At 41.2% G+C, this 20,944-nt stretch overlaps 1 protein-coding gene and 2 long non-coding RNA genes across 3 annotated transcripts in view; 2 read left to right on the top strand and 1 right to left on the bottom strand.

Annotated features, from left to right (window-relative positions):
* si:dkey-106n21.1 (solute carrier family 23 member 2) overlaps positions 1–6,697 on the bottom strand; it is a 94,619-nt gene extending 87,922 nt beyond the window's left edge. The window contains exon 1 of the mRNA XM_041998258.1: positions 6,432–6,697. Coding sequence (XP_041854192.1) covers positions 6,432–6,485 — 54 coding nt within the window. The 5' untranslated portion in view covers positions 6,486–6,697. The remainder of the gene's footprint in view (positions 1–6,431) is intronic.
* An 8,133-nt stretch (positions 6,698–14,830) lies between these two features.
* On the top strand, positions 14,831–15,797 carry LOC121647742. Its single transcript, XR_006011884.1, has 3 exons — positions 14,831–14,914; positions 14,989–15,039; positions 15,462–15,797. It is a non-coding gene; the product is annotated as an uncharacterized LOC121647742 (long non-coding RNA).
* Positions 15,798–17,821: 2,024 nt separating this feature from the next.
* Positions 17,822–18,878, top strand: LOC121647937. Its single transcript, XR_006011902.1, has 3 exons — positions 17,822–17,982; positions 18,667–18,738; positions 18,853–18,878. It is a non-coding gene; the product is annotated as an uncharacterized LOC121647937 (long non-coding RNA).
* The last annotated feature ends 2,066 nt before the right edge of the window (positions 18,879–20,944 follow it).

Below are 20,944 nucleotides of genomic sequence, written 5' to 3'. Positions count from 1 at the left end.
ATCAAAACCACATCAGCTGGAAAAGTCCACTGTTTCACAGCTTAATTCTTGAATCTCAAAGCCCCACGGCTATTTTTAGAAAATATGCAGACTATTATCTAAACTAGAAGACTGAATCTCTCTTCCAAGTTCAAAATGAGAGGCTGACTTATCCAGTAACTTTAATCAAAAGGAATGGCCACAAATATGTTTAAACACCTTAAAATTACTAAGAATTTAAATATGAAACTAATAAAATTCAAAATTGTGCATATAACTCATTAAACAGGACAAAGGATGTCTGATACGTCTGTCACAATTAAATATTTACTCACACTGCACACATAAAACGAAGGACAACTACTTTCATGCCTTGTGGTCCTGCACACCTGTCCGCAGGTTCTGGTTTCAGATATGTGAAGACATGTCAACATGGTTTAAATGATAATCCTGCAAACCCCACACTGTCCCTACTAGGTGACTTGGGTGACATTAACATGGTAATTAACTCTGCACACATGATCCTCATGGTCTTATGCATCACAAAAAAAAAAAAAAAAAAAAAAAAAACTATCCTTTTGAACTGGAAAACCAAAAATAATCAGAGTATTCAGCAGTTTAGGAATATCTTACTAGATCACATCAGTATTAAGACAATGTCTGCCTCCTCAAAGAATCAGTTAGCTGAATTTTATTCCCTCTGGTTCCCTGTGATTGGGTCTATCACATAGTGTAGGTGGAGGGTTGTGACCTTTTCGGTTTGGGGGTTGGATATTAGCAGGAGCTGCCTTCTGGCTGCGGGTCCTTGGTGGTTTCCCGTGGTGGGAATCTGGACTGCTCCGCTGTGGGGGTGGCTCTGTGTCCAACCTTGTGTTGCTGTGAGAGGGGGTTTTGCTCTTGGGATTGCCTCGTGGCAGTGGGGCATGGCCACTGGTGGGGCCTGGGTGGTGGGCGTTGGCCCTGGGCTGAATGGCCGGGCTGTTCTGGGGCATTGCCAGATGTGGGACTTGCTATCCATCAGGGCATGGTGGGAGGGTTACGTGTGATGTGGGTGTGTGAAAGTGAGTCTTTGTGGATACGGGGCAGGGGAGGCTGTGAGTGAGGGGTTACTGGGTGGTTAGATGTGGGTAACAGATGGGAGTGGGGGGCAGAAGGAGAGGTAAGGATGGGGTTGTGGGAGGGGGGTGCAGCTGGAATATTGGGGTGGGTGCTGGCCCTTGCTGGGTGGTTGTCTGGAGGGGCCTGGTTCTCCTTGGCCTTGGTTCTCCTTGCCTAGGGCTCTTGAGGTCCTGGGCCCTTCACTCTGGCCCCCTGGATGGCTGGTGCCTGGCGGGGTTGGCGGCCGCTGATCTTGGCCCGCCAGGGCCTGTGACCTGTGACCGCGGGAGGCTCTAGCTAGAGGTGTGGTCGCATTTGCACAATCACACTCATTTCTGATCATTCCTCATCCTCTGCATGCTGACACAGTCACTGAGTTGTCCAGTGGGTTTATATACTAGGATATACCTTCATTTGGTTGGTTCTTTTTTGGTTTTTTTTATGTTTCTGGTACTTTGGTTGTTACTGTGATACATATTGTTGTTGTTACTGTCTTGGTTATTTTTTTTTTTTTTAGGAAATTCTGATGATTGTCATCATAAATAATCATAAATATCATAAAAAAATCTGATTATCAAGAGGAGCCTTATACCCATAAAGCTCCCCTTGACAAAGCAAATTCATTCAGCACAGCACAGCAGCCAGACCATCATTCTGCCTGCTACGATGCTGGACAGGACAAGTTTAAAAAAAAAAAAAAAAAAGATTACACTCTTCTCTTGGGTGTGTTTATCCAACATGTTCACTGCACTGCACCAAGGTGGAAATGGAGGATGAAAATCAGCTGTTAAACTCCTTTCTGTGCACTGATGACAAATCTGCTGCTGCAGCAGTGGACAAGACTCGAGAAAATAAATGATAAGGTGAAATAGTCATCAGGAATTCAGAATAAGGCAGACTTAAAAGAGGAGAGGCACTGCTGAACTGATGTTAAACAAACAGCGGGTACACACAAAATTGTGATTTCTCACACAATTGTCCACAGTTGTTAAATGACTTGATTGGACAGAAAACTGTTGTAATCTGTTTCATCCTCCCTTATGACTTGATTGGAAAAAAATGTACAATGACATTCAACTTTTATAAATCTTATGTTACCCCGTTTGAAATGTCCTCCCTCACACATTGTGCAACTTGCACATCTGTTTCATGGACATGTTGTCATGGTCTGCAGGTTTTATGATCTGTTGGAGTGTCTTAGTTTCTAGTCTTTTGTTGTTTTTTGAGTATTATCTTCTTTCCAAGGTACCCACAGACACTGTTCTGCTGCCATCAACCATGTAGAGCCAGATCTGGAGGAAGAGAGGCCACCAGAATGGTTGTCTGGAGACCTCCACCTGGAGGTACCGGCCCTCCTGTCTCTGAATGGGCAGCTCTATCTGTGTCGTTTTTAGTGCCTCATTTTCTGTCCCCCAGCCTGTGCCCCAGTCCACTTCAGTGCTTCAGATTGCATGTACCATGCTGGCGCCCAGGTCCTTTCCAACACTTACGCTTCCATGTACCGCACCCTGGTCCACTCTAGCACTTCAACGTCCCAGCCCTGGTCCATGCTACCTGTCCCGCGACCCTTGCTGACACCGCCCACACCAAGCCTTGCTCCTGCTCCTGTTCTTGTCCCTGTTCCTGCGTGGGGTCCAAAAGACAACACCATGTTATGTCCTTCTTGGGTTCTTCTATTGCATTCTTGTAGTTTCTTGTCTTTTCTTGTTTTTTTAGTTCTGTCTTTTTTCTGTCTTTTTATTCCTTGCCTGTTCCTTGTGTGTTTCAATTGTGTTTAGTCTGCAGTTGTCTTTTGTTTAATTAAATCTTTGTACTACCTTCTTCTGCCTCCGGTGTTTGAGTCCTGCATTTGGGTCCGACTTCCTCATCTCCAGCTTCCACGTTCCTTAGCACATGTACATCCATCCACCTATTGTCTATATCCACTTATTCTAATGCAGGGTTGTGGGGGCTGTTGAAATTATAAATCTAAAGTCAAATTCTTTCTTTCTTTCTTTCTTGGACATAACATTTTGTATCTTATAAATAAGCTTAAAGCGATTGCACAACATTCTCTCTGAATGTCTTATGTAATACATGTTAGAGCCAGCATCTGCAGGGTGAGGCTGGCAGTCAGTTAGCTCTTCACACAAAAGAGGGCACCTTGTGTTGAACATCTCATCGATAGAATCAGTATCACACAAGGAGCCAAATGACTCAGAATGACTGCAGAACTGTGGACCCATATGCTCTACATTTCCTGCACATGTTTAATGGATCCTCATATTACAGGCACTGACACTGCTTTGGAAAAACATAAGCATCTGCCTCCCTCTAGTGGCTACATGCACACCAATTACAGTGACACAATATGGGTCAGTTAGTTTGCAGAGATCACTGCTGCGTAATTTTTATTTGTCTTTGGCTTTAAAATATTGCCTTTCTGAATTCTTATCTGCTTTGGTGTTTCATTTATTAATAATATTATTATTACAGAGACAGCGTCCTCATAACTCTAGACAATCTACAAAAACCATCACCTGCCAACAAAGATATTTTGTGCAGATAGACCAAGGTGTTTATGACAACAAAAATTCAATAGATCACATTAGCCCTGCCAGGAAAACATGTTTAATAAAGACTTAATGTTTTTCCGCCCCTATTTAACCGGGTGAAAATCATCTACTATAAAGAAATAATGAAGGCAGTGGTATTTAATTTAAATTTTTGCTAAAAGGTTTGCACTGTCAGCTAACATTGAATCGTTTAGAGTAAAACTACAGTTGCATTTTCAACATCTTTATCAACCTGAATAGACATGAATAAAATATAAAATGTTATTGCAGTCCAGATGAAGCTATAATTACAGATCTAAACTAATATTCTTATTGTTTAAAGGTAAAGTTGTAACTGTTGCTGTGAAGTAAAAAGCATTTTCAGATGAAGGAACACTTATGGATCATTTGATATTCAAGGTAGATGTACCTCAAAATAAATGAATGTATGGGAGGGTGGCTGCATGAATGGAAACAGATTATGTGTGGCTAATTATCACTGAATCTGGCTTGCGTGATTGTTCAGTGCACAGCATCATGTGCTGAAATGTGTTCTTTCCAGCCATGAACACGTGAATGGGTGAGTTTGGTGTGAGAAAATTACCTAGTAGCATGTAAGATGTTAAAGGAGGCGTCTAGTCAGACTGCAAAACACACAAAGAAAACTGCAGAACTAGTTCAAGACAAGTTGTTGGCTGTAGTTTGCGTGTGATTAATTAACCACTTCAAGTGTCTAGTTTATAGAGCTTTCATGATGTCAACGGACGATGACACTCCTAAGAAATATAACGCATGTATTTTCAGTGGTAGCTGCAGGAATCCATCTTCTTGCGACAGGAAGTGTACTCTGTACTTAGTAAGTTCACTGAACCTGAACACTCAACTCTGCCACTGCTGTTGCTTCAGCTTTTCTTCTTGCCCCACCTTCACCAATAAAGACATTTCTTTAAGGTCTTGCTTGACATGAAATTTGGAAAAATTTGTCTTTTCAAGCTTTTACTGACCTGTTTGAGGAGCAGATTGAAAGTTACTGGAAAATTACAAACATACATGCACAGAAAGTAACCTTTTCAACTGGATAATTTTAATCCAGTAACCCAAAGTCTAAACTACTACAAATATGATGTTTCTAATGTTGCACCTTACATTAAAAAATGTATCTGAGCTGCTGTACCAGAGGCCAATACATTTCACTTAAATGTGAAAGCCAGTCTTTGTATCCTGAAGTCTCACACTACCTTGTCTGATACATGAAACCCTAAATGAACAAGTACAAGCAACTGACTTCCCCTGGCTGGCAAACAAAAGGTTTCTTGTGTAAAATGAAGGTAAAATAGGTTGACATCCATTTACAACAAGATGAAGAAGGAAAATAGACTTTTGTGTTTTACTGTACAATTCAAATCAAATTTTGTCTTATTCAAAACAAAGCAATACTATTAAGACACACTGTTAAAGACATTCAGCACTTGTTAAAGAATTATTGTTTAACAATATTGTTTAATTCAATTCAGTTTAATCTAATACTATTTATTTATTCATGTATTATTATTATTATTATTATTATTATTCCTTTAAGTTTCTAACAATAAAATGCAGTCTTACTTGAGGAAAAATAACCTGCAATAATTCTTATATGTCATAATAATAATAATAATGATAATAATAATAATAATAATAATAATAGTAATAAAAGTAATAATTAATAATAACTCTCACTTGAGATATAATATGCTGCATAACTCTAAATCTAGGTGCTTTTGTTCCAATTTAGTTTAAACCAAGGTAGGGAAAAAGAGAAAAAGTGGACTTAGATGATGACTTAGAGAGATTATGACTTAGAGATTTAGCGATATAACTCATTGATTAATAACATAAAAAAACAATACAGCCTTATTTCATTTCTTTAAAAAAAAAGAGCTCTTGTGAAACATGTTGACAAATGAATTATGAAAACTTAATCTGAATGCCAAAGTTGGCAGACTCACATTAATTAACGCAATCTATAATCGCTAATTCAACATATCTGAACTTAATACAGGAAGTTTTATTGTTGGGCTTTTCTATACACGTCAGGTGGTGTACAATACAAGGCTCAGAGTGATAAATGGGCCATCCTGCCTTTGCATGTCAGCATGCTGACAGAGAGACCTGCTCACCCATCTGCAGACTTCTTTGTTTTATGTTCCCACTTTCCAGATTCTTGTTCAAATTTGGCCAGTAGGGTCAAAAAAACAAGGGAAAAATATTGGCCTTGTAGTCAGCTGCGTACACTTGCACACCCCATGCAGTCTGATGTTTTTACCATTCACACACATACACAAATGAGTGTCTTAGATGAAATAACGTGGACTTTTATTCATTTTATGAAGATATAACTCTAAGCTTTAACTATAAATTCTTCCTTTGAAAGCTTTAATTGTTACCCTTATTAAGCCTAAAATATAATGCTTTACAATATTAACACTTTCCTCATGTTAATGTGTAAACAGCAATACACACTCCACCGGCCTGCCAGAGATTAATGTTTAAGCAGAGCCTGGAGCTTATTTAAATCACTCATTATATTTAAGACCACATATTCTGAACCATGCAACCGATTCCACTGAAATAACTCGTGTTTTGTGAAACACATGCACACTTTGGTCATTTCACATTCCATAGTGGCTTATATTCAGCTCTTTACTGCTGTAAGCTGCACTGTAGTCTTTTTCCCCTTTCTTCATGGAAATAATTTGGAAAACTCCAGATTTTGTTTTGTATCTTCATCCCAGAGCTAATGAAACTATCAAAAGAGAGTCAGGATTGTGCTTCACTTACCCCAAATGCAGGATTGAATCCCAGCTCTATCTTCTCCTCTGTGGTGAGACGCATTCTGGTAAACAAAGCAAGGTGGTATATTGCTGCTTCTGTGGGCCTCTTAGAAACACAGGTGGTGAACAAGACAAGAGTAAAAAAACAACAAAAAAGAAAAATACTGAGTGACCTCAGATGTAAGAGGGACTCCGTGTCACCAGGGAAACGTTATAGTATCACAGCTAAAAGAGAGCGGATCGGGTTTTTTGTAATCTTCTCTCCCAGCCTGAACTGTTTCTGCTGTGCTGGTAAGCAAATGAAAGCTTTAGTTACTCTGACTTGTGGTCATGTGTCTGCTGAAGTGTGACGGTGTATCTAAAGAGGATAGAAGCACGTTTGTCACATGTATTTGACATACTCATCTACTCTTATCATTGCTTTGGAGTTAAGAAATTTGTGGAGTTAGTGTTTTTTTTTTCTCCGGTGTTCTTTTGAACAGCGAATGCAAAATTGCTGCTTGATAGATTATGATACCTGACATTAAGGTAGGAAGAGACTGTGAGTCACTGACTTACATGGACTCAAATGAGCCATTTCTTGCTACAGGACTAAAGCCTTAATTCATGCTGCATTCATTTCCCAACCTCCATGACAACATATACATTTTAGTTTTTATTAATTAAATAACTTTTTCAACTTTTTTTAAGTTGGATTTAAAAGATTATCATACACCAATACTGATCTGTGTACAAGATTATTTCTGGTACAGTTGTGTTTGATAAGGATGAGTTCACTTCACCATGCTTCAGATGTAAAATCTCTTCATATTAGTATTTATCTATAAAACCATGAAGTCTTAAAAACGTGTTTGCTCATATGAATGGAGTTACATAAAACTTTTTAATTGTATGACTTACTGTATGTTTTTATGAGAACCATAACTGCCGCAAACAGAATGATGGTCTAGCTGCTGTGTGAGAGGGGTGTGCCAAATAACTTTGTTTTATCTTATGTCTTTATAAATTTTATCTTTATCTTTATTTTTATCTTGAAGGGGGGCTTTGTGGATTTAAAGGAAATTAGGCTGTTGGAATATAAGGCTTCCCTTGATACTTGGGCACAATTCTTTATTTTCTAATTTATTTATTCCATATTAATGCTGGAATTGAGGAAAGACAGAAGAAGGAGAGAATAGAATGAAAAAAAAAAATTGGGGATAATGACAAGACAAAAACAGCAGCAAGTAAACAGATGACCAATGAACTCTAAAGAAAATGCATCAGATAATCATCAGTAGTACCTTTAGGCGTCATGCTCTGTGGGTTTTGATTTAAAGTTTTGGAGTCCTGTCATGTTTAGTTCTGGTTTCCTGTTTTATTTTGTAGGTTCGTCCCCTTGTTTATTGTGTTCTGTTTTGCTTCCTGTTTATTAGCTCACCCGGTTTGATTTTCTCATTCACTTCACCTGTTCCTTATTAGTCTTTGAGTTATGTATACTCCTCGATTCCAATTATTCTCTGTTAGTTTGTTGAAGTCTTCATGTCTAGTTTAGTTTTGTGTTATTAAAACTTTAATGTCTGCACCAGAATGCCTCCTGCCTCTTTTTTAGCCTGTATTTGGGTCCTTACCTCTGCCTCAACATATGACAGTAAGAACACCCTAAAAAAAAAAAAAAATTGGGCTGACATTGCTCTAAAGCACTTCTCATACAAATCCAACTTAACTCTTTTAGTTAGTGATGGAAACTTACTGTTGTTAATTCAGTTTACTGTAATTGTAGAATAAAAATGAAATCATGAGAGTCAGACCTACTTAAATCATTTAGTCATAGATAGATAGATAGATAGATAGATAGATAGATAGATAGATAGATAGATAGATAGATAGATAGATAGATAGATAGATAGATAGATAGATAGATAGATAGATAGATAGATAGATAGATAGATCTTTCCTATGAATAATTCAGCCAGCTGGAAAACAACAGCTACTTGTGTATGCTTCAGATATTTTTACTTTGGTTGGTTTTAAAAATTATTTTTGTCCATAAAGAGACTGTGAGGGACCGAGGCCAAGGATGAAGAGAGCACAGGAGGTTTTTTAAGAAAAAGTCTTTGACATTTATTTTTACAAAAAACAAAAAAAAAAAAACCCACAAAAATACAAATTCCTAATCAAAAGTTCTGGGCCCATAAAAGAGGTCAGATAAATGGAACATCAACATAAGGAACTGAAAACTAACTGACCTAACAAATTGACACACAAGGGAAACTATACTCTGGCTGATCAGACCATGTTGACACAAGAGGGAAAACAAAACAACTATCTCCAGCTAACTTAATAAACTTAACTAATTCACAACAGAACTTAAACAATTTAGACTCTTAACTCATTAGGGAAACAGAAATCTAAATAATCATAATTCTACATAAAGAATAAACAAAGTAATACAAAACAATACAAAATCTAAACCCCTCTCCCACTGTCTTGTGAGATGGATGAGTCCAATTAGGCTGCAGTCTCCTCAAAGGAGATCCATCTCAGCTGGGAATCTCTTAGCAGGCTTGGGCCTCCCACACACACAAGAAAATGCATATTAACTGAAAGTAAACCAAATTAACAAGGCGACAAGAATGAGTCAACTAAAAGTGTGCACCCAATTAGTTAACCATCCCAGCCAATCATGCTAATACAAATGTGAAATATAAAAGAAATAAATAAAGTGTGTATTGAATTAACTGAAATAAAGAAAAAAGTTACCAGACCGGGTTCAATATGTGTGGCTGCCCAGGTGGCCATCACAGAGACAATGAAGAAAGAAGAACTGATTATTGGTTTCTTGTGTGCACAAGAAACTATGTGGTTCATAAGACAAAGTATATGGTTTGCTTGTAATGTTGACACACTTTGTACACATCCACTAATACCCATGGAGTACTCTCATCAAGGGTGCTACATCCCCTGTACCGAAACAGACCACATGGTTCAAAACTAGTTTTGAATCAAAGTGTCATTTCGAGATAAATTATTTTTTTTAATTACACAATGTATTTAATGAAGAAAGGAGGAGTGAACTTATACTAATTTGTTTCTTAATCTTTTAAAACTTGAGGTCTACCATGTTTTGAAAGAACGGGGCAAAACTATGCTAAATTGTGTCAAAATGGCTATTTTGGAGACCTTACCTGAACTCTCTTTAACACCAGACTTTATGCTTTACCTGCTGATCCTCATCTGATGACAGACAGCAGCTCAAATCGTAGCAAAGGCAACTTACAGCAGCACTTCTGACAGCTGGCACAACCTGCCAGCTTTCTAGAGCCTGCTGGAGATGTTGAGAGGCCAGCGTAGCAGCGCTAATGGCTCAGAGTGAAACAGTTCAGGACCACCGTGTGCTCATGTAGCTGAGGAGATTCAAGAGGGGGAACAATCTTCCACCTCAAAGACCGCTCTGGTGGCTTAGGTGTTTTTTGAATCTCGCTTCCCATCTTGCTAGTGGCCAAGGAGCAAATGCCTGAGCCACATCATCTGGCTCCTCTCGATGCGGATGAGCATCGGCTCTACTCTGAGTCCCTCCTGGATCATCGAGCTTCTCATCCTATTTCTAAGGGAGAGCCCAGCCACCCTGTGGAGAAAACTCATTTCGGCCGCTTGTACTTGCGACCTCATTCTTTCTGTCACTACCCACAGCTCGTGAACGTAGGTGAGGGTAGGAACGTAGATCAACCAGTAAATCGAGAGCTTTGCCTTTTGCCTCAGCTCCTTATTTACCACGACAGACCAATGCAGAGTTTCCATCACTTCAGATGCCGAACCAATCTGCCTGTTGATCTCCTGCTCTATCCTTCCCTAACTCGTGAACAAGACCCCGGCATATGTGAACTCCTCCACTTGGGGCAGGACCACATTTCCGACCTGGAGAAAGCAATCCACCTTTTTTTCTGGCTGAGGACCATGGTCTTGGATTTGGAGGTGCTGATTCTCATCCCAGCTGCTTCACACTCATCTGCAATCACTATAGTGAGCTGAGGATTGCGGCCTGATAAAGCCAACAAAACCACATCATCCGCAAAGAGCAGACACCCAATCCTGACGCTACCAAACCGGATTTCCTCAACACCTCGACTATGCCTAGAAATTCTGTTTATAAAAGTTATAAACAAATTCGATGACAAAGGGCAGCCTTGGTAGAGTCCAACCGTCACTGGAAATGATTTACTGATTAACTGCCGGTAATCTGGACCAAGCTCTGCCACCGGTCGTACAGGGACCGGACAGCTCGTACAAGGGGTCCAGCACTCCATACTCCCGGAGTACCCCCCACAAGAGTCCCCGGGGGACATGGTCAAACGTTTTCTCCACAAAGCACATGTAAGGAGGTTGAGCAAACTTCCAACCTCCTCCAAGACCCTGAAGAGGGTGTAGAGCGGGTCCACTGCAAGGTTATAATAGTTTTGGATTTTTCATTAGTTTTAGTTTTTATTTCGTTTTGACTTTTTGTTTTCATATTCAGTTAGTTTTAATTTGTTTTTAGAGCAGATCTTCTAGTTTATATAAATTTTTCGTTTTTTGAAAATGCTTAGTTTTAGTTTTTTGTAAATTAAGGTATTTGTCAGGTGCAAAATTCAAAATCATTAGAATAAGCACCGTATAATAAAAACTCAAGAAAAGATACAATTTATAAGAACTGTATTTGGAGTACACATGAACAGGCATCTACAAATCAAATACTACAGCAGGCATAAGTAAAAAAAAAAATGTGTGCAATGCTGCTTCTGAGGTTAGATGCACATAGTGTGCTAGGTAAACAATTAACCAAATAAAGACAAACATCAACATAACAATATATATATTATATATACATACATATATATATATATATATATATATATATATATATATCAGCTAATGAGCTAGCTCAAATTCAGCTTTTCAGTCTTTGTGTGACTGTGTGTTTGTGTGTGTGTGTGTGTGTGTGTGTGTGTGTGTGTGTGTGTGTGTGTGTGTGTGTGTGTGTGTGTGTGTGTAACTGACTGTAATTCAGTCAAGCAACAATTTTTTGTTGATTTTGAGGAACACGCGTTGCTCCAGAGATGTGATGGTTTTGTTTCTAAGGCCAGATGACAACAGTCCACACACAGAGAAGATGCGCTCCACAAAGGCTTGTGAGGCAGAGAGAGGCAGGGCTAAGAATGGTGGCAAAACGTTCTCGCAAGGACTTCAGCAGCACTTGTGCTAAATGCTTTCCGGCAGTAGTTGTCAGCAGATGTGCCTCAAGGTTGAGCAGGCATGGCACTACTTGTGAGAGTGACTGGCTATCACTCTGAAGCTGGTCTGTGTGAATGGCAAAGGGCTCAAGTAGCTTGACCAGGTTCTCAAGCTTAGCCCAATCGCTTGTGAGAAGTGTGTCCATGCCCAGCTCCTCAAGGACTTGGTGTAATTCAGCTCTGATCTCCAGCAGTCTTTTCAGCATATCAAATGTGCTATTCCAGCGTGTGCCACAATCCCGGACCAGAGTTTTGCCACACTTTTTGATCATTGCTTCATTTGTCACTGATGATTTCCTCACAGCATGTACCAGGTTTCTTGCTTTTGTTATGAGGGAATCAGCATTTGGGTGCTTCATGCCATCTTTTAATGTGAGCTGAGGGGTGTGGGCAAAGCATGGCATTCTCTGGAACTTGTTGTTCTCCCAATCATCTGGTAGGTCAAGTTCTTTGCCAAGCAAAATGAGAAAACAATGTAAAATACAGAAAAATTGTTTTACAGTATAATATATGTTCACGAATTAGGACTTTAGCTGTGCTAACCCTTGTTTTTATGTCAGGGATCACATAACTTCATGTTTTATTGAGTTTCCTTTATTACACTATGAGCTCCATAAACTAGGGCTGTATATTGTCACCAATTTTGTAAATCAATTTGATTCATAATAGCTTATTATGATTTAATTTTGATCAAATCTGATTTGATATAGGTTCATTTACATCTAATTATGTAACACCACCTATTTTTCTTAAATTTTAAAAACGTTCTCATACCTTTTTTCTTTTTCTGTTCTATAAACACAGTTCATTTACATGATAATCAAAATCAGTTATCTGGGAGTTATCAGATTACTGTAACAATTTACAACCAGAAATGTTGTGATGGGGAAAACAAACAAACAAACAAACAAACAAACAAAAAACCCCCAGGACAGAAAAAGTGTAACTTTTTAAATGGCCTGATGAAAGCGTTTCATTCACTGTCAATGTTAATAAAATACATTTAAAGCCAAATTCCTTCAATGACGTAGATTCAGCTTGATCACGACAACGCGCACAGCTGATTGCCTTGCCTAGATCAAGTTGCATATCAGCATTACACCAGAGCAGGAGAATTCCTCCATCTGCTCTTCACTGGAGCAAAATACTTCCATTTTCACTTTCCTGAGAGAATTTAAAAAACTCTTATCTTTCTGTCTAATTTTCAACCTGTTGACAACGTGACACATGTGTATGTATATGTATGTATGTATATATATATGTATATATATATATATATATATATATAAATTTTTATAACAGGCACTCCGGGGTTGGGATAGGTTGTTGTATACACAGGATTAAAGGTTATCTGCAGTATGCATTAAATACATGATTGAAGAAAATAAGAGCAAGTAAACTATTTTTATCTCTTTTAATCTTCAATTTTTATCTCACTGTTAATCTCCATGGGGAGCTATCAAATAAAGCTTAGAATGCTGTTTATATCATTGTGATATTTAATATCCAAAATAAAATAATAAAAATATCAAATATAAACAAATGTATCTATCATAACGAGCACACTCACCGAGGTTTTCAGTCTCCTCATCCTTCATGTCTGACTCCTCTGATTCTGACTGGAGCCACAGTTCATCCTGGTCATCTCCAGCACCTCTTGGTTGAGCCTGTGACCCATCAGCTGACTCCCCACTTTGCTCGCGGCTTCTATCCCCAAGTAGCCGCACAGCCTTAACAATGTTAGAGCCGTTATCTGTCACAATAAGTAGCACCTTGTCTTCTCCTATACCCCATGCATCTAACGTCTGATCAATGCAGTGGGCAATGGCCTCCCCGGTGTGTGGATGTTCCATTCGCTGTAGGTTCAGCAAAGCATGATGAACCTGGCCTCCGGGTGGATGGTAAAAACATGCTGACACACCCATGAAAGATGCTGTTAATCCTCTCTTGCTGCAACCATCTACACATAGAGTCAGCTTCCTCGCCTCCTTTATGATATCTTTTAATTTCTGCTTAGCCTTATCCATCTTAGCTCCTATGAGGTTATTGACTCTTGCAGCTCCGGGTGATTTGACTTTCGGTTCGAGTGAAGTGCTGAACTTTTTGAAGGCAATCGAGTCACACAGTCGTGTAGACATTCCCATCTCAATAAACATATTTACCAATGCTTCTTCCCGCTTGTGGTGTTCCTGAGAATTTACTGACCAGCAGCTATTTGGTTGCCGGTGGAAACAGTTCATTATGGATGGTGTTGGCTCACATTCCTTCCTTATGCTGCTTGACTTTGCTGAAGCTTCTCTTTCAGTGGAGGGGGGCAGAGAGATTACCTTGTCCAGGTACTCTTGGTTAGCCTTCTTGTGCAAGCTTTTTAAATGGACTTTCAAATTTGTGGGTTTTATTCCCTTGAGAAGTATTCCACATATTTTGTTACCTGCTTCTACTACAAGGCATTTACTTTTGTCGTTGACAGGGTCATATTCGAAGAAATCCCAAACAGCACTCTGCCGCTTTCTCCCAACTTTTGGCGTAGCCATCATGCTAGCCAGCGCGGACTGACTGTTGGCGCGTGACGTCACGGACCTTCAGGTGCCGTTAGACGCAGACAGCTGGTGTAAATCTGGCAGAGCAAAGTAAATAGATTTCATATTAACCCAGAGGGCTTATGTATGAAATAAGTTTACAAAAACAAAAAAACGAAGGACATTTTTGCAATAATTTTAGTTAGTTTTAGTTTGTTTTGTAAACACACAATACAGTTTCAGTTATAGTTTTTTTTAAACTCTCGTTTTTATTTTTATTTCAGTTAACGAGAATGTTTTTTTAATTCTAGTTTTCGTTTTTTAGTTAGTTTTCGTTAACTATAATAACCTTGGTCCACTGTTCCACGACTGGGACGAAAACCACACTGCTCCTCCTCAATCTGAGGGTCAACTATCTGACAGACCCTCTTCTCCAGCACCCCTGAATAGACCTTGCCAGGGAGGACAACCACCCCAGTCTGCCAGTCCAGGGGAACTGTCCCCGATGTCCATGCAATTGTAACACAGGGTTAGATGTTTGGTTTAGTAGTTTCCCGTACATCCCCTGTCCCTGAAGGTCTCACCTGTATGTGTTCGGTCACGTGATCGCAATCACATGGCTACGCTAAGCCAATCGGGTTACGTGGAGCGATTATACAGGCCTGCTCTGGCATCTTCCCATCAGATGCATGGGGAAAAGCCAGGTGACAGAGCTGTTGCAGGTTTGTAGCGCTTACAATCGCTTCTTTTACTCCTTAATGTATTTTAGAGCTTATTGTTCACTTGTATGATTTAGAGACCAGCTGTCGGTGAAGCCCGGAGCTGTGCTGTGCCATGATAGGAATTGGTGAGTCCTGAATGAACTGTACTGCTAGCATGCTAAAGTTAGCAACTAATATAATTGTTTGTGACCAATGCTACTGCTGATAGAAACTACCGCTAGTATCAGTGGTCAATTATAACCCATTGTTTTCCCCATGTACATGGTATGCAAATGTATGTATGTATTGGGTTAAGCGCTGTGGCCTGCCTACTGGGTTGACAGCCTGTGTGTCGGGTAAGCCGTGTAGCAGTTATGTAGCGGTTGAGCTCAATGTGTAATGCTATTTGTAAAACTTTAACTGTATTTAATTCTGATGTACAAATCTTGCACATTAACATGAATACTCTGTATGTGGTTATTTATAAGTCCCTGATTATTATGATTTATTTAGATATATAAAGCAATTGCTAAGATGAAGACTTATTAGGTCTGTCTGCTTAATACAGGCCAGGTGGTTTGGATTCCATTTGGGATCAGAAAGATGGCGAGCTATTGAATGAACAGCCGAGGAGTGACGACACCGAACCTACCTACTGGTCTGGTAGGAGGCTGGCCAAGCCTGCACTCTGCTCCCCACCATTTCACTCTCAGATTCACACAACCGTCAAACATTCTTTCTCCTGTTGTGGACACTCGCATTTAGACATCTACTCTGGACAATGGCAATAACCAAGACACGGATTCTACCCGTGCTGTGTGATTGGGGTTGTGAATTGTACTGACCAGTGCCTGTAGTGGTGAAGACTTTGTAAATGTTTGATATTGTACAGCCAGTTTATTATGACATCAACTTGTGCAATTAATCCATTACTAAGATACTGCAGTTGTATATATTGGGATATGTTTTGGGCTGCAATTTTGGGTTATTAATCACTTCAATATATGGTACCACCACTAACTAAAATCAACCTTGTCCTGTTGTTACGCCAGCTGATTGCCACCACCTGACTCCAATCCCGAGTGCAACCCCTCCGCTCTTGGCTCCTGCATGGGATTGGTTGGAAGGGACACACCGCCGCTTCCCACGTTCCTATTGGAGGCGGTTGGACCTATCACAGCTCCGGAAAGCGCCTTCCAGGACATAAAGCCTGAAGTCCCACGTCAGTCGAGGAGCAACTGTTGACACAGGCAGTCTGCTCCCGGCCTTCGGAATTGATGTCAGTGCTCTAGAGAATCTGTGTCTTGGTTTTGGTGGCTAGTTTTGGATAGATCAGACCACAATAAACGTACTTATTTTCCTTTAAGACCTGGCCAACGCCTCTTTTGTTACGCCTTCCTCGTACCCCTGAGTCTGGGTCGTAACACCTGTCTTTTATTGATCACTGACACTCAGCTCCAGCAGTGTTCTTAGGTCTTCTACATTCATCCTATTAGTCCATTGTTCCTGTTATTTACTCTTACCACTTTCTCATAAGAGAACGGACGTATTAGTGCCCACAAGTGCTACACAATGCTGCAGAGGCATGTCAGCCAAGACAGCCCTACAGCATCCAGAGCCCTAAGGAACTCTGGGTGGACCTGGGGCCCTGCCACCGAGGAGCTTTTAAACCACCTTAGCAACCTCAGGCCCAGAGATAAGAGAGCCAACACCAGGGTCCCCAGTAGTGATGCGCGGGCCTCCCCCTAACCCGCGGGTCCCGTGGGTCCCGTGGGTCCCGTGGGTCCCGCGGGTTACCCGCGGTTCTGGTTGGGGCTGGTCAAAGAATTTTCGCTTCACTGCGGGGCGGGTTGGTGTGGTTTACTATTCTGAAATATCTAGTTCTATCTATTAATTTTATTTTTTGTCAAACTGAAAATAAAGACCTTAATCAGTGTCTACATTTTGTTACTATAATATGTAAGACAAAATATTTATCAGTTATTTAAACACAGGTCACGTTTTATAACGTAATGTCCACGTAGGCGTGTAGTAGGCTATGCAGGTGCAGAAAGCGCCAAGCAGACAAGCAACGAAAGATGGAAGAAGAAGTTTTGAATAACATTCGTTGGGGAGTTTACATCCTTAAAAAGAAGAAGGAGGGTCAAATGGCTAAATCACAGGTTTGGGACAGGTTCAACGAGGAAATCAGTGCAGACAACAGCAGCAGCATTGGCTATGTCCTTTATAACACTTGAACGCTTTAAAACACTTTATTTGCCTATTTATGTTTATAGGCTTAACGTTCAAATAAAAATACATTTTGTGTTGCCAGTTTCCAGTGCCAATTTAGGAGACCATATGCACCTTACTCAGACTAAATAAAAGCATTCGTCAATATCATATGTTTTAATGGGGCGGGGCGGGGCGGGTCGGGTCGGGTCGGGTTAAAAAAATAGAAGCGGAGGTGCGGGGCAGTTTGGTGCGGTCCAATTTTTTTAAAAGAGCGGGACCCGCGGGTCGGAAAAAACCCTGACCAGCGCATCACTAGTCCCCAGACTCTGCTTCATCATCGAAAGACGTGTTGGTGGGATTGAGGAGGTTTTCGAAGTATTCCCTCCACCACCTCACAACGTCCCGAGTTGAGGTCAGCAGCCCCCCATCCCCACTGTACACAGTGTTGACGGAGCACTGCTTTCCCCTCTTAAGCTGCCGCATGGTGGACCAGAATCTTCTTGAAGCTGTCCAGAAGTTGTTCTCCATGGCAAGGACGCCCCCAAGCGGTGGCCAGGGGTGGCCAGTGCCACCCTGAACAAAAAGCTGGCCACTCCACTGGCCACCCCAGAAAATATTGTATTTTTATTTATTTTTTTTTTTTACTATTAACACGGCACAGCACACTTTGTTTATATTTGACTGTCAAACTATTTCAAAAGCTAATAAAAAAGTAAATAAAAAGTATTTTAATCAGGCACACAGAGGGCACCTCACATCTAGGGTCCTACTGAAAGGGCCTTAGAGCGAGGACACCGAAGCGGGAATATCAAAGAGCGATGTTGCCACTGGTAATAGAATGGATTCTAACAATCAGCTCTACAAAAGACTTGTCAGTAAGTATATGATAAAACCACAAGTACTTCAGTTTAATGGTTTTCTGCCAACTGTTCGTGGGGTTTAAATAATTATAGGGATGATGGCTAGCCTCTGCCCAGGCAGCTAACATTATAAAGAATTTGCTATAATAGCTTCATGATTTAATTAGTCACTGTGTGCTAACGTTATGTCATTTTGTGGACAATGAAGAGAAAGTCTTACAAAGATATTGCCTCCTTCTTCTCTAAGAGACAGACAGTTACAGAATAGCAGCACAGGGCAAATGCAGTTAGCCAGAGAAAGAATCAGACAGAGAATGACATTGTGGCTACAGCTGAAGGCAACTCAAGCCAACCGTAAATGTTTCCTGGACTTCTGCGGACGTCAGTTATACTAGATTTATTTCTCAGAACAATATCACAGAGTTGATCGAATCCTAGACCTTTTCTTGGAGTATAATATTAACGTCCTTGTGCTTCTTCGATAACTGTTTGTTTATTACTCCAGCTTTAGCTATAGTGTAATGTTGAGAGTGTAGTGCCGTGTTGACAAGAATTTCCCCCTTGGGGATGAATAGTAATAGTTAAAAATGATATCCTGATGTTGTAATCTGGGGGCTGTAGTAACACTCAGAGACTAAATCATCCTATAGAAACAGCAGGCTCTGTTTATTTGCATATGATGATCAATATCTTTTACAGTAGAGGGCTCAGAACAGCTGGATCCCGACCAGCCCAGGCCTCCAGGTAGTGGACCTGCTCATGGACCAGCAGGTGAGGATGATGTTTTCCTGGTGGTCGAATTGATGTTTAGCAGATCAGTTCTGAAAGAAGGTCTTGTCACTTTATTTTTTTTATAATAATGTATGCCTTTCTCTGTCATTCTAGACATGTCCCAGTCACGAGCAGATGGACCAAAACAGCCATATCTAAAGGTTTATCCTTGGACCGTGTACAATGACAGGAGACAGGGCTTCAACTACAAGTTGTTCTCCATTCATAAGCGTTTGGAGTATTATAATTTCCATGTTTACTGCTTGTTGGTCACACAGATCCCTGAGTGAGTGAGTGAGTGAGGGAATTTTTGCCCTCTCTTTGCCATTTTGCCCCTGTAATTTTGTCTTTGGTCACAAATATCGATGAAATAAACACATGAGAATGTAAATAAATGCAAATTGATAATAAATGTGCAATCTAATGGAGAGAAAAGTCAGTGTGCTGATGTGCATTAAGGTTGTTTGAGTAGGTCAACGCTGTAGTCGCCATATACATTGAGAGGAACAAGTCTGTTCAGATATGCCCAAAATGTCCCTCCCAATATGCCATTATGGGATAATATATTATAATATTATTATATTACCCTGTATGGCATGCCCCCAGACCCCCTAGCTGAATTTGGTCCCCCACCCACACAACCAAGGCTATATTAAATGAAAACAACCTTCCCTATATAATGGCAGATGATTTCATTTAGTCTTTTTCTAGGAACACTTCTGATCAGGAGTTCTTATGTACCATAAGCTCAAACTGACCCACTTCATGTTTTTGTTCAGTACACTACATGGACTTGTGTAGTTACGCATCATAGACTTAATCACCTTTGGCCACCCTGCTATTTTCTCTGGCCACCATATGGCCACCCCTAAAAAAATCTCTGTGGGCATCCCTGCTCCATGGCCTCTCCAAACTCCTGCCATGCCATCATTTTTGCTTTAGTGTCTGCCGAAGCTGCATTTCACTTAGCCCACCGATACCCATCAGCTGCCTCTGGACTCCCACAGGCCAAAAAAGCCTGATAGGACTCCTTCAGCTTGACAGCATCCCTTACCGCAGATGTCCACCAGCAAGTTCGGGAGTTACCACCACGACAGGCACAGACAACCTTATGGCCACAGCTCCGGCTGGCCACCTCAGCAATAGAGGCATGGAACACAGCTCACTCAGACTCAATGTCCCCTGCCTCACCCAGGACATGGTTAAAGTTCTGCCAGAGATGGGAGTTAAAACTCTTTCTGACAGGGGACTCCGTCAGCAGACCCTCAAAACATGCTTGGGTCTGCTAGGCCCAACCAGCATCCTCCCCCACCATCTGAGCCACCTCACCATCAGATGGTAATTAGATGACAGCACCACCCCTCTCTTCACCCAAGTGTACAAGACATGCAGCCACAAGTCTGATGATACAACTACAAATTCGATCATCGAACTGCAGCCTAGTGTGTCCTGGTGCCAAGTGCATGTGTGGACACTCTTATGCCTGAACAAGGTGTTTGTTATGGACAATCCATGACAAGCTTAGAAGTCCAATAAAAAAAACACCAATGGGGGGCCGTTCCTCCCAATCACGACCCTCCAGGTCTTACTGTCATTGCCTATGTGAGCATTTAAGTCCCCCTGCAGAACAAGGAAGTCTCCAGAAGGAGTGCTTTCCAGCACCCCTTCCAAGTACTCCAAAAAGGATGGGTACTCTGAACTGCTGTTTGGTGCATAAGCATACACAACAGTCAGGACCCATCCCCCCACCTGAAGACGGAGGGAGGCTACCCTCTTGTCCATCAGGGTTAAACCCAAAGTACAGGTGCCATATCGGGGGCAATGAGCATGCCCACACCAGCTCGGCACCTCTCACTGGGAGCAACTCCAGAATGCAAGAGGGTCCAGCTCCTCTTGAGGACAGTGGTTCCAGAGCCCAAGCCATGCATTGAGGTGAATCCAACTATATCTAGCCGGAAACGCTCAACCTCACGCACCAGCTCAGGCTCCTTCCCCCGTCAGAGAGGTGACATTCCACGTTCCTAGATCTAGCTTCTGCAGCCGAGGATCAGACCGCCAGGGTCCCCACTTTTGGCTGCTGCCAAGCTCATACTGCACCCGACCCCTGTGGCCCCTCCTACAGGTGGTCAGCCCATGGAAGGGAGGGCCATGTCTTTCTTTCGGGCTGAGCCCAACCAGGCCCCATGGGCATAGGCCCGGCCACCAA

Source organism: Melanotaenia boesemani, chromosome 10 (genome assembly GCF_017639745.1).
Source record: "Melanotaenia boesemani isolate fMelBoe1 chromosome 10, fMelBoe1.pri, whole genome shotgun sequence".
Lineage (NCBI taxonomy): Eukaryota > Metazoa > Chordata > Actinopteri > Atheriniformes > Melanotaeniidae > Melanotaenia > Melanotaenia boesemani.
The sequence above is the reverse complement of the archived record's forward strand: the minus strand, read 5'-3'. Positions and strand labels throughout refer to the sequence as shown.